This window comes from Sarcophilus harrisii, chromosome 2, assembly GCF_902635505.1.
Source record: "Sarcophilus harrisii chromosome 2, mSarHar1.11, whole genome shotgun sequence".
Lineage (NCBI taxonomy): Eukaryota > Metazoa > Chordata > Mammalia > Dasyuromorphia > Dasyuridae > Sarcophilus > Sarcophilus harrisii.
In genome coordinates, this window is record NC_045427.1 from 422,553,209 (window position 1) to 422,566,753 (window position 13,545).

Genomic DNA, 13,545 nt, shown 5'->3' on the forward strand with positions numbered 1-13,545 from the left:
TAAGAGATTTCCCCACATTTTTTGCCTTGCGAATGCACTAACTACAGAATGTCTCAGGTTTGAGTCCTTTTGCTTCTCAGATCCAATTCAGTAGGTTTCCTATAGTCCCATTCCCCACAATACTAATGTGTTCCTATTACTATTTTCCCTAGTAATCCTCCCAGCTTTGATCTTTGTGGGGATGAGGAAAGTAATGTCTTAGCAGAAGCCAGGCATCTATTAAAGCAGTCACAACCCTCCTTTCTCTGCCCCCCCCCCCCCCCCCCCCCCCCCCCCCCCCCCCCCGGGGCTGAAAGCGGGTATGGAGCTGTGCTATGTAGTATTGGGAATGAATTATCCGGTCTGTGCTCCAAAGGAACTTGAAGGCAACTTGAGTTCACAGGATATAAGGCTGCAAAAGACTTAAGAGATTATATATGGATAATAGTAATGCAGCTGTATGAGGGACATACCAATTATAGTTCATGGCAGGGGGGTACAAATGGACAGTCATGGGACCAGTAGATAGTCTTTTTGTAAGAGCAAGGTTCATAAAACAGGATAATAGATTCAGAGCTAGGTTTTCTAATTCCTTGTCCCAGTTGACACAGCATGAGAAAATAAGCCTGAGATTTAACAATCAAAGGGCCTGGATGCAAATCCCGGGTTTGCTATTTTCTGTGCGAGTCTGAACTTTATTTTAATACCCTATATACAATCCTCTGTTTAATTTAGCACATTTTGACCTTAGCCAGGAATTCCCTAGGACTCACTTCATTGGCTGAGGCCCCATCACCAATTCACTCAGCTGAGGCTAATCCAATAGAATCTTCGAAATTTGTCAAGACCAATTGGAAAAGACCAAATGTTGCCAGAACTTCCAAGGTCTCACATCTTGGCTCTGCAGTGAAGCTTGAGTGATGTTTGGCCTTGGAAACTGACCAAAACTACTTCTAGACTTGGCATTTTGGGCTCCTAGGACTGAAAGGCTGGCTAGTTCACTCCTTTAGAACATCTTTCTATTTCTAGTCATGAAAAAATGCTCTAAATCATTGTTGATCAGAGAAATGCAAATTAAGACAACTCGGAGATACCACTAACATAGCTCTCGGATTAGCTAAAATGACAGGAAAAGATAATGTTGGAGGGGATGTGGGAAAACTTGGACACTGATACATAGTTGGTGGAGTTGTGAACGAATCCAACCATTCTGGAGAGCAATTAAACTATGCTCAAAAAAGTTATCAAACGGTGCATACTCTTTGATCCAGCAGTGTTACTACTGGGCTTATATCCCAAAGAGATACTAAAGAAGGGAAAGGGACCACCAGTATGTGCCAAAATGTTTGTGGCAGCCCTGTTTGTAGTGGCTAGAAACTGGAAATTGATTGGATTCCTATCAGTTGGAGAATGGATGGGTAAATTGTGGTATATGAATGTTATGGAATATTATTGTTCTGTAAGAAATGACCAGCAGGATGATTTCAGAGAGACTTGAACTGATGCTAAATGAAATGAGCAGAACCAGGAGATCATTGTACACTTCAACAATACTATATGAGGATATAGTCTGATGGACATGACTCTCTTCAACAATGAGATTGATGAGGTTTAGATTTGGAGTACCCAAATGAAATTAGGGTTTCTGGTGGTCAGGAAGTTAAATGAGGTCTAATGGCAGTGCAAGAGTCCCCTGTAAAGGAACTCACAGACCAGAAAACCTAGATTGATAAAAGAGCTTTATTATGGAGATTGGAAGTAAGGTTCAAGTCTAGTTAAGGAAATAGGTGAGGATAAAAAGAGGAGCACACTAGAAACATTCCAGTGGGCAGAGAGTCCTTGGGATGCCAGGCATGGTGCTGGCATGTTTAGAGCCTCTGCAAAGAGAATTTAGTCTGGCTCTTTTATAATAGGGGGTTTTGGCTACAAGTTGAAGGGGGCTCATGGGTGGAGTCCCAGTTTGGCTCCTCACTGGGTTTCAGCTAGGATTAGAATTTGAATTGAATTCAATGGGTTTCGGGTGACCCCACCCAGATAATAAAGATGAAACTGTGCTTGGGGTGAAGTCCCCTCACTGAGGCAGTCAAAGGAGGTTTTCTCCTTTACGGATTTTCAGTTTTGGGGTTCACTCTTCAAGATGAACCAAATCAATTTCAATTATTCAGTAATGAAGAAAATCAGCTACACCCAAGTGAAAGAACTATGGGAAAAGAGTGTGGACCACAAATACAGCATTTTCACTCCTGTTATTGTATGTTTGCATTTTTTGTTTTCCTTCTCAGGTTATTTTTACCTTATTTCTAAATCCGATTTCTCTTGTGCAGCAAGATAACTGTATAAATATGTATACATACATTATATTTAACATGTATTGGTCTATCTGCCATCTAAAGGAGGGGGTGGGGAAGAGGAGAAATGTTGGAACAGAAGGTTTTGCAAGGTTCAATGCTGAATAATTACCCATGCACATGTCTTATAAATAAGAAGCTAAAATAAAATTAAAAAAAAAAAAAAAAAAAAGCTTGTTTCTGCCTCTTGTAGTTATCTACCATTGCCTGAGAGCCCCAGTAAAACACAAAAATTTCTAGGCCTTGAATAAAAGATTAGGTTGCATTGCCCTGGCTTGCATTCTCAAGCAAGTCATTTGCTTTAATGAGACATGTTCTCCTAGTGTAAATTTGCATAAACACTTGCACTCTCTTACAGGATTGTCATAGGAAAAGTACTCTGTAAACTTCAAGTAACCAAAAAGTGTTAGTTTATCTTATGCCCCAACTAGACTCAGCTTCCACTGAACCTCCCAGTTCAAAGTATCCTTGAAGCCATCTAGTTCAACACCCAAAGAACCCTTTAACATACCCAGCATGATGGTCATTCATCACCCTATTTCCCTTCTGAAAAGAGCACACAAAGCTTTTGCATATACATACAAAGAGCTCTGCTATGCACAACAAATGAGCCCAAACAGCAGCATTCAACAAGCTCTCACATGGTCTTGACCAAGAATAATTCATTCCCCTGGGCCTTCACCAAAATAGGTAAACAGAAATTCAGTTTTCATTGATCTTTATTAAAAGCTTAGGGAATGTGTGTACATAAGAGGAATGCAAAATCAGCATAATGTATACAAATATAAAAGATAAAAAATGTGCTAGGGTCAGGCTAGCTTGAGAATGACTGGCATATGGTATACATATACATATAACCAAAAGCAGTAAGCACAAATGTCCACCACCTTGGACAGATGCTCTGTCCCTCCTCCCACAGAAACAAGAGGCAGAGACATACTTGTGTGCAGAAAGAGTCAGTGTTGTGGTCAATTAGTTCTTTGGGACTGGAGCTGGGGCTGGGTCCTTGGCAGGTTGCACTGGGGACTTGTGGGGGACCAAGCCCTTTGCCTTATAGTAAGACACGAGCTGCTGGGGTATCTCTGCAAGGACTGCTTGGGCCAGTGCCTCCCGAGGGGCCTGTGGGAGGGAGAGATGGCATGTAAGAGATTAGCTAATCCTTTTCTCAACCCAAGGTTGAAGTCTTCCCTCAAACTACAAAGCTCATCCCCTTGGCTCACATTCTGAAACTGGCGGAAAGGCACAAACTGGACAACGTCTCGGGCAACAGCCTCTCCACTTCGGGAACGCAAGGGACCCCCATCCCCATCCAGCTCCTCCATGGCCGTGAAGTCAGCACCCCCGACACCCACGATGATGACCGACATGGGCAGGCGTGAGGCCTGGACCACGGCCTCTTTCGTAGCTTCAACATCTGAGACGGCCCCATCAGTCAGCAAGAGCAGCACAAAGTATTGCTGAAGAGTCCAAACATGAGTGTCAAGATGAGGAGTCTTATCCTCAAAAGTCATCCCATCCTGCTCATTTACCACATACCCCACGAGCCAGGGGCCTTTCTCACCGAAGCAGTTCCCTGCTGTGCAGCCTGAGCGGCAAATCGGGCGACATGGTTGATAATTGGGGCAAAATTTGTGGGGCCATAGAGTCGGACTTGGGGCAGGGCCTGGCGATAGGCATCTACAATGCCCTGGATGCCTAGAGAATGGCAAGAGGTGAAGGAGGAACATGGATTTGGGAGGCAGAGAGAAGCTAAGAGTAAGGATAAAATGTTACCTGAGCAATAAGGGTTACTGGAATTGAAGTTCAAGGCAAATTCATGAGAAACCTGAGAGTGAAAATGAGAAAAGCTCTGTATCCCAGTAGTAATCTTCCCTATGACCAAAGGCAAGGTTGCTCCTTGTCCTCATGTTTTGTTTCCTAGACCATCTCCAACTTTGCCCAACCCCTCCTTCACCAGGACAGTGACCACTCCCCAACCCTGAGGTTAAAGGTGAGACTAGGGAAGGGCGCACCTGCCAATCAGGGGGCACCTGGGCCCCAAATCCAAAAGCCGGGAACAGTCTGTCCCTGTGGGAGGAAGATAAAGGAGTGGAGGGGAAGTAGTGGAGTTCTTATCCGCACTACCCCTTGCCCCAACCCCATGGGTTGAGATATGAAAGGGGACACCCAAGCAAGGAATCCAGGATGGGAATGAGATACAATCTCTGAGACTGGACTCACGTGTCATAGTCCTGTACCACACAGCCCACACTCCACAGAGCTGTCAAGTACTCATTGACACCAGAGGGGCTCAGGTAATGCAGGGAATCTGGAGAGGAAGGGTCTCCGTTGGACCCAGTGAAATCCATACCCACCTAGAAGGCAGAGTAAGAAGTGACTGCATTTGGGGCCAGTTCTTCCCTTCCCCCTACAAGCAGTTTGTCACTGTCCCAGGGTACTCACAGTGAAGTTGATCTGGCAGCCACCCATCACATAGTCCAAGAAGGAGAACTCTGCCTCAATCTGGGGATGGAGGAAGAAGTGGGGTCAAGCCTGGGAGCATAGCTCAGAGATTGTGGGAGGAGAGAAAGAGCCCTACCTGGCAGACCTTGACCCGGATGGTCCCTGAGTTCTTATAACTCTTTTTTTTCTGCTGCTTCTCAGGATGAATACATTCAAACTCCACCTGGCAGGGAGAAGGGAGACAGAAGGATGTGTTGTTGGGGGGGTGGGAGGGCAGAGAAGGTGAACAAATCTGAAAGATTAGAGTACTGTCTATTAGATAGAGAATTCCAGTCCCAGAACTCTAGACTAGAAAGAAACCTCTACCCCCAACACCTAACCACCACCTCCCCCAGCATACCATTCTAGGAATGCATAGAGTGGGCAGAGCCAGGCTACTTACTGGGGTGCCCTGTAATTGGGTCAGATTAGTCTGGAAGGAGCCAATGAGGTCATGAGAGCCATCACTGTCATAATCTGAGCAGCGCACCTGGATGGGAAGTAGAAAGTACATTGGATTGGGAACCATGAAAGAATTGAGTTTGTATTCCAAGTCTAACAAATAACAGCTATAACCTTGGGTGACTCACAAGGTCACTGAGCCATATCCATCCATAAAAAATGAACAATGTTTTATACACCTTAAGTGCAACACTAAGAGTAATCATAAAGGCTGGTTAGTCAGCCTGATCAAAGCCCCCATCCCAAAGCCAGGTACTTTGTCGTAGGGCTCAGTCCTAGTTTAGGCTACCCAAGATCCCTTTTCCCCTCACCTGGATGGGCAGGTTGAGGTCTCCCCCACAAAAGCGCTGCAAAGGAACACTGAAGCGGCTCCATGTAGGATTCAGATTGTTCTTAATCACCTGGGGAAAAGGTAGGCAAAACTATGGCTCTTTGAATCTCAGTTTTATCCACTCAGAGGACAGGACATCCTTCCCCAAAATGCCAGCTCTCCACCTATAATAGCAGTCAGCACATGGGACTAAAGCACTCGCTCTTCCCTTAATCTGTTCCTCACACACCTCAGATCTGTAGATCAGATGCCACTTTCCATCACCCTGTCGGTAAAACTCTAGGAAGGGATCAGATTTGCCCAGGAAGTCCTAATGGCATCAAGAAAACACTAATTAGGTCACTGATTAGGCACAACTGGGAAAAAAAAAAAAATTAGATTCACTGTCTAGAGTTAAATCTTTTGCCCAGAAATGGACATCAATTCCCTTTTCTGAGGCAAGCTAGGTTACCTACCCCCTCCCCATTTCTGCAAATTTTTCCCACCAAACCTTTTTGTCCAGGTTCCTGGCCTCTACTTCCATGGTCACCACTCGAGTATCCTTCACCTCTTGAGCTGAGATCTGAGTGTGAGGGAAAGCTAAGAATCACCCTGAAGCATTATCTCTTGCAGCCTCAGTTCAGTGACGTGGATACCACAAGCCAGACTGAGAAATTCCTCTACTCCCCAGCACCATAATTCCTCACCGTGATGGTTCCTTGCCCTGCTGGCTTCCCAGGCTTCAACATTAGTGGAAGGGTCACCGTCTGGCTGGACACAATCTGAGGGTAGTGATGGAGTCAAAGTCAATTCTGGGGTCCAGATAATACTACACACCATGCACTTGGGGACCTAGTGCTCTTAGGAATTAGAGGTAGCTCAAAGGGCCCTCAGATCCCATCTCCCTGGATAACATGTACAGATTGGAAGCTAAGACTTCCTACCCAGACTTTGCCAGAATACAACCTTTCTAGGTCCATTTTCATACCTAGCTAATTATTCCTCAAGAGCTGAACTCCCTTTCATCTTCAACAACCTTTTTATCCTGGTATTTGCCCTAGAGGAGCACCTCCCTCTTACCAATTCCTAAACCCCCTTCCTCCCTTCCCCGACCCTCAGCAATTTTACTGTACCTGTCCTAGAGTACACTCTGCTCCCCCTAGGAAGTCATCATCTCCCAAATCAGGAGTCTTGTTGTCAATGTCATAGACACCAAAACGCAACTTCTGGACTGTTTCAAAGTGATAGTTGATTGGCAGTGGTCTAGAAAACTCAGGGCTGGAGCAATTCCGGACACGCTCTGTCCGACAGAGCTAAAAGGTATAGAAGGTATAGCCAAGGGAAGGAGAAGTTCACGAAGTCCACGAGTGATCTCCTAAGAAGGAGCTTGTTGGTGATGTAGTTAGGCCCCACTTTAGTTAAGAACAAGGACCCCCTCACTTCTTCCCTGCCTTTGCTCCTTAAGGGATCCCAGATCTGACACAATCTTCCCAAGGGACCACAAAGCCCTGCTCTAATATGGATAATACTTCTTGCTTCTTCCCTCACTTTTCTAGAAATTCCCTACATGTAATGACAACTGCTTCTTCTCTGCTTGACTTCTCAGGCACTTTGGGCCCCATTTATGTAGATCAATGAAGTTACTCAAAAGCAGGGCTGATTAGCCTCTCTAGTTCTCAACAGAGAACCATATATAGGGTATAACTCTCCTGCCTGTTCCAGGGTAGCTGGTCCAAAACTATTGGGTACAGATATTTGACCCCTCAGCCCTTTCCACCCCCACTTACTCCACCATCCAGTCCCCTTTTCCCTCCTTCTATGTACCTCAGATTCCTCACCTCAGCCCAGCTGCCCCCACCCACATCCTGTAGCAGGACACAGAGTGGGTCGGACTTGGAGCCAACGTCCTTATCGATGAGGTGGTCACAGGAGATGGAGAGCTGTACCGAGGTCACACAGTGGGCCATCTGGGGATATGGGGCCAGGGATCAAGGGTCAGATAACCAGAACCAGTATTACTATAATGATCTCTTTCCCTCCCCCCATTGGATGACTCAATATATCCTTCTTCCCCCTTACCCCAAGGGTAAGACAATTTGAGGACAAGGAAATTTATCCCTTTCCCAGACAAGAGTAAAGAAAAAGGGTAAAAAGATCATGGAGGAATTGTTCTCTATGACCCCAAAACTATCTAGAAATAGGAACAATGATTCCCAAATCCAGCCCCCCACAATACTCTATTATACAAAGCCATAGACCCAACCTGGGCCCAGACCAATGAACTATTGCCCCAATCTGGACTCCAATAATTGAACCACTGCCCCAATCTTGGGGCCCAACAAACATAGAACTACTGCTCCCAACCTGGACCCCAAACAAAAATCAATTCTCCAACTTGGGCTCCGGCCACTGAACCAATGCCCCAATCTGCTTCCTGATCACTGAGCAAGTGCCCCAACTACTGAACCACTACCCAAACTGGTTTCCTAACCAACAGGCCATAGTTGCAGGAAGTAATACTGTGCAATTGCTCCTGTACCTATAATAAGCCTGCCACCCAATTAATTGAAGGTCTGTCCCTAGAGAAGGAAAGGAATTAGGAAATTAATCCCCTATCTCATCTGAGACAAGCTATGCAGGTACAAATTTTTAAAAAGAAATATTTCCTTGAACTAAAAGTTTCCTTGGGCAACCCTCCTTCAACTGTCTTCATTACTTACAGAGGAGATTTTACCAAGTCCTTATCTTAGGCCATGATTTCCCCCAAAAATTCTTATTTCCATTTCAATACTCAAACTAAATATGGTTAAGCCAAGAGTTTCTCACACAGTGTTCCAAAGTCCAAACTCCCAAATACGGGGGTATTTCAGATCTCCAAATTACTTGGTATTTTATTTTAACAATTCCATCCCAACATGCTACTCATTTTCAATGTACTACGCAGTCCCAGAATCATTGGAAATTGCTGAAATCTTCTTTCATAAAAACAAAACAAAAACAAAGAAATTCAGGCAAAATCAACCCTATCAATTAAGTGGTATCATGTACAAATTACTTTGCTGGACACTAAGGGAGATAGAAGACAAGATAAAATATTTACTTGTATTGTACTCAAAAGACGAAATACAGATAACTATAATATACACTGTTATGTAAAAGCAAGAGAGTTATCCAATGTTGTCAGATCCAAAGACGTAGGTCATCGTCAATAGAGAACAAAATCAGGGAAGGTTTCCTGAAAGACACTGGCATATAAGCTGGGGTTTAGGTATGAATTCAATAGAGGGGAAGAAAAAAAAGGAATTCCACAGAATTTGTTCCAGACAAAGACAGCAAGGCACAGAAAGAGGTTGAGTTGGGGGTTTTAATAAATACAGGATAATCCAATTGCCTCAGGCTTACTATGCACTAAGCGTAGGGAGCAAAAGAGCTTCACTTTTATTGAGAAAGTAAAAAGGGAGGTTAACTTCTTGACAAGATTCAGATACCCAGCTCTGCAACAGTTACTCTCAGAAAATCTTCAATTTTGAACCAGGCTGAATAATTATCAAGACATACAAAGGGAATCTAAATAAGTGACATCTTTCAACCCAGAATTGCATGTAAAAACAGCCAATAGCCCCTTAGACAATAAGAGATCACTCCTCAAGTAAAGGAAATGCCATTTAATGACTGAGATATATATGTAGCTGTTTGCAAAAGACTGTTTGCAGAGTCAACAAGAGTGGAGGACCCTTGAAAAAAGGTTAAGAATATGTCAGAGAAAAATTTGGAATTATGCCCAAAGAACTATAAAATTGTACAAGCCTTTTAATCTAGTGTTATCATTACTAGTAATATACTCCAAGGAGATTAAAAAAAAGAGAAAGAAAAAAAATGTGTGACCCTGGGCAAGTCACTTAACCCCCAATTGCCTCAGCAAAAAAAAAAAAGAAAGAAAAAGAAAAAGAAAAAAACATTACATACAAAAATCAAAGTGGTAACTCTTTGCCCAAGAAATGGAATCCCTGAAAACTAAAGAGATCAAACACAAAGACTCCATGAAACAGCAGGATATTAGGCCAAAATCAAAAACAAGTAAAGTAAATGATGTGAAAAGTCACTTAGAAAACAGGTCAAGAAATTTAATAATCCCTGAAAACTATGACTTAAAAAAAAAAAAAAAGCTTGGAACCCAGGAACCCAAATGAAAAATGAGAAAAAAAAATTAGAAACAAGAGATTAATGTAAAAATAAATTCACTAGATTTCCTGAAAGAAGCTCCAAAGGAAAAGTCCCTAGGAATGTCATAGCTCTAATACAGAGTTTCCAGGTCAAAGAAAAAAATATTGCCAACAGCCAAAAAGCATTGGAGTACTAAGAAACCATCTTGGAATACAGTATCACAAAATACAAAATAGATGGCTTTTAACCAAGAATAATACTCTGGCACAACAATATAATCCTACAGAGGAAAGCAAAAAAAGTCAACAGATTTTGAGTAACAAAAGATTTGATTAGATGTGTGCAAGGGTTTATTTTAGCAGTTGTTTGAAAAGTGAATAGAAAAGAAGACAGAAATGGGGGGAAAAAACTATCAAGAAATTATTGCAACAGTCTACAGCAGATGGTAATTAAGGTCTATCCTAAATAAAAGCATATGGAAATAGAAAGTTCATAGGAAAGATACATACATAATACACACACACACACACACACACACCTTCCCCAAACCAACAGGATGGGAAGGATCAAAAGATAAAAGCAAGAAAAGACAGGTGGTCCAAGTATAGGTAGGAAAAGTTTAAAAATTCTATAGTCATGTTGAATTTAAATTTCTGGTGGGACTTGCACAAAGAAATGTATTGGAAAGAGGGAGAGAAGAAGGGAAGGGGAGAGAGAGGAGAGAGAATGTGTGTAAAATTAACCTTACAGGAGAAAATATACATGTGAGAAAATGAAAATGAGATTAGCAAGGAAGATTAAAGGCCTAAAGATAGGGGCAATGAGAATATTCAATGATATGGGAATAGAATGAAAACCAGGAGACTAAAAGTCTAAAAGACAAAAGAGTGGGGTTGAGTCTTAAAGGCCATGGAGAATAGTACTGAAAACTACAACGTTGTGTTAAGGGAAAATGAGAATTGAAAAGAAACCATTCTGCACATTGTCAGAATGACATTTTCTAAACACAGTTCATATCATTGCTTGACTCAGAAGCCACAGTACTACTGTACTATCCCCCAACGTGATCAAGTGTGTCTTTTTCTCCTATGATTTTTTTTCCCCTTGAAAATTTCTCTTAGTAGTCAAGGACCTTTTAAATCCTTTTAAGTTGAACTTCCCTCCCGATATAGACTTTTGTACTCTGAACAAACCTCTTCCACATGAATATCTTGAGCTTTTATTCTAACAAATTACCCAGTACAACTACTGAATATTCTTTACAAAGTTCTTTGAACAATTTCTTTAAAAAAATTTCTTGTAAAACATATTTTGTCATTTCGTCATGAAGCCTTTGGATGACCCCTGGTTTCTCAGTGGAATTCTTAAAATGATACCAGGATCTGAACTTAATACTATACATGTAGCCTGACCAGGAGAGTGTGGTCTTCTTTCTTTCTCTCTGAAAATCTTAAGGCTAATTTGATCTGAGTGAATTTGTTATTTTGGTTTTTTAAGCTGCCAAGTCACACTACTGATTAATGCAGAACTCCCAAGGGTAGTTTTCAAATTAGATATATGTTAAGCCATGTCCCCCTCATCTTAATTGTTATGTAGATGAATTTTTAAAATAATTAAACATAGCATTTTATCATCCCTGTAAATTTGATCTTGTTGGTTTAGGACCATCTGAAATTTTTCTTAACATAAGGCCTTTTCATCCTTATCTTTTGTGTTTCATAAACCTAAATATATCCTATTCTCTGACTTTAGCCAACTAATACAAATATGCAACAGGACAGAAACATGGACAATATATTAGACCTCTCAGATTTACAACTCACTGATTATCAGTCATTAAGTGTTATCAGCTACTCATCCAACAATCTTTATCATCTAATTATATTACTTTGTCAACAATAAAGTTTCACCCTGTAGTTTTCTGAAATTCACCCTTCCCATCATTTTTGAGACTTTTCAAGATCACGGAAATCTGGAATTGTAATTTCTTTCTCTCCTGAAGAATAACTAAATTAATTTAAATGGCTAAGATATCCCAAACCATCTTCCTAAGATGGGCTTCAATCATACTTTTTCATGCGCAGAACAGAAACTAAATAGCATATAGCACATAGTGTGTTGTCACTAATCACTCCATCTGTAGAATGAGCTAGACTTGACAACTCTAAACTCTACGTCTTTGATCCTGAAATTGAGTAATTCCACTTGTCATCTATTATCATCTTCCCCATTACACTGGCTCTTTTCCTCTTCCTTTGTTAATCTTCTTGTATCAAATAGCTAAAAGAAAAGGATTTTAGTATTTGCCTGATAGCTCCTGTCCAAAGATCAGTCTAGCTAAATCCTAGATAGCTAATATTAGCAGGCTGGCTTCAGGATGAATTGTTTTCACCATACCAACTTTTCAAGACAATTTACCCCTACATTGATATGGATTAGTAAAAATTCATAAGAAAGGAAATCATAGATTCATTACATATCTAAGTATTTGATTTTTTAAAAAATATTTTCCCCATAATTTTTAGGTCTCCCTTAGCATTCCTGACAGTTCTTACATGTTTGAACCAGCAAGAATTCTCTTTCCTTGGTTATGTCTCGCTTTCATCTCTTTACATCTGTCTTAAAAGTCTTGGGATCTCTTTTCATCCTCATTGGAATTATCATCAGATAGTAAGAATTTTATTAAAGAGATTACCATCCTTCTTGATCTTCATTGCTTTTCTAGAGCCTTATGGACCCCTTCTCTACTAAGGTGCTTACACTCTTTTCAAAATGCAACACAAAACTCACATTGTCCAATAAATCCTACTTCATTCTGGTCCCTTCTCCACTCTGTAGCCTCTGACACTGCTAGAATACATTATATTTACTTTATTATCAAATTCCCATTACAAGAAATCAAATGGTTCTTTACAGATTCTGCTAAATTGGTATGCTGATTGAAATGTTCTACTGAAACTTGGGACAGAAAAAAGTGAGTCATTTAATGGCCTGAAAAATGTATCATTAAATAGTTTTACAATGTATTCCAGGATTTTTATTATTTTTGCCATGGCATATGGCATTTTGTTTGATTCTTCAGTTTCTGTATTGTCTTCCTCAGAGAAGCGATTACCAAAGGTGCTCTTCTCCAATATACTGCTCTTCCCACTCCTAGCCCAGCACACATATTGAAGTTCAATCACGATTTCTGATGAAAGTAAAATAAATAACTGGGAGTTCTGAAAAAATTACGGCTGATCTTCAGAAAAGTAGATCTAACCTAGGCAGCTAAAGCCATTGAGAAAGGGATTATCTTATTTAAATCTTTGCAACTCTCACCAATTTTCTTTAAAACTCCTGTAATCTACACCTGCAGTTCTTCACCAGGAGTTCATAAACATATACACATGCTACCACATTTTGATCACTATATTTAAATATAATTGATTTCCTTTGCAATTCTATGTATTTTCTTTCATGCATTTAAAAATATTCTGAGATTGGGTCCAGACTATCAAAGAAGTTCATGACATTAGCCAGTATATTGCTTACAGAGATTCCAACTAGTCATTGACCCAGAGTTCCCTAAAGTTTGGGCAGTTATTGATAATCTGCCATTGGATAGGCAGTTGCTATAGGTCAGAGACTTTCTTCATCATCAGAAGTGTCCCAGGGCCATGTGGGCTGGATGTTTCCTCTTTCTAGGAACATTCCTTAAAGTCCAGCACTGAGAAAGAGGATGACCCCACTCTTTTTCTTCTCAGGGTCCCAATTAGATTCGATTCAATAGACTCAATTCAATAAAAAGCTTTTTAAGGA

General features: G+C 41.2%; 1 protein-coding gene across 4 annotated transcripts in view; it reads right to left on the bottom strand.

Annotated features, from left to right (window-relative positions):
- Positions 1 to 3,028: 3,028 nt before the first annotated feature.
- The window catches only part of LOC100930829 (RNA-binding protein 12), a 32,135-nt gene continuing 21,618 nt past the window's right edge, over positions 3,029 to 13,545 (bottom strand). For all 4 annotated transcript variants that reach the window (XM_031953917.1, XM_031953918.1, XM_031953916.1 and 1 more), the window contains 15 exons: positions 7,419 to 7,547; positions 6,714 to 6,893; positions 6,288 to 6,362; positions 6,092 to 6,163; positions 5,831 to 5,911; positions 5,582 to 5,671; positions 5,212 to 5,298; positions 4,906 to 4,992; positions 4,770 to 4,829; positions 4,548 to 4,681; positions 4,340 to 4,394; positions 4,101 to 4,152; positions 3,889 to 4,022; positions 3,548 to 3,784; positions 3,029 to 3,446 (listed from right to left, as the gene is read on the bottom strand). In XM_031953917.1, the coding sequence (XP_031809777.1) occupies positions 3,300 to 3,446; positions 3,548 to 3,784; positions 3,889 to 4,022; positions 4,101 to 4,152; positions 4,340 to 4,394; positions 4,548 to 4,681; positions 4,770 to 4,829; positions 4,906 to 4,992; positions 5,212 to 5,298; positions 5,582 to 5,671; positions 5,831 to 5,911; positions 6,092 to 6,163; positions 6,288 to 6,362; positions 6,714 to 6,893; positions 7,419 to 7,547 (1,620 nt within the window). In that variant the 3' untranslated portion in view covers positions 3,029 to 3,299. The remainder of the gene's footprint in view (positions 3,447 to 3,547; positions 3,785 to 3,888; positions 4,023 to 4,100; positions 4,153 to 4,339; positions 4,395 to 4,547; positions 4,682 to 4,769; positions 4,830 to 4,905; positions 4,993 to 5,211; positions 5,299 to 5,581; positions 5,672 to 5,830; positions 5,912 to 6,091; positions 6,164 to 6,287; positions 6,363 to 6,713; positions 6,894 to 7,418; positions 7,548 to 13,545) is intronic.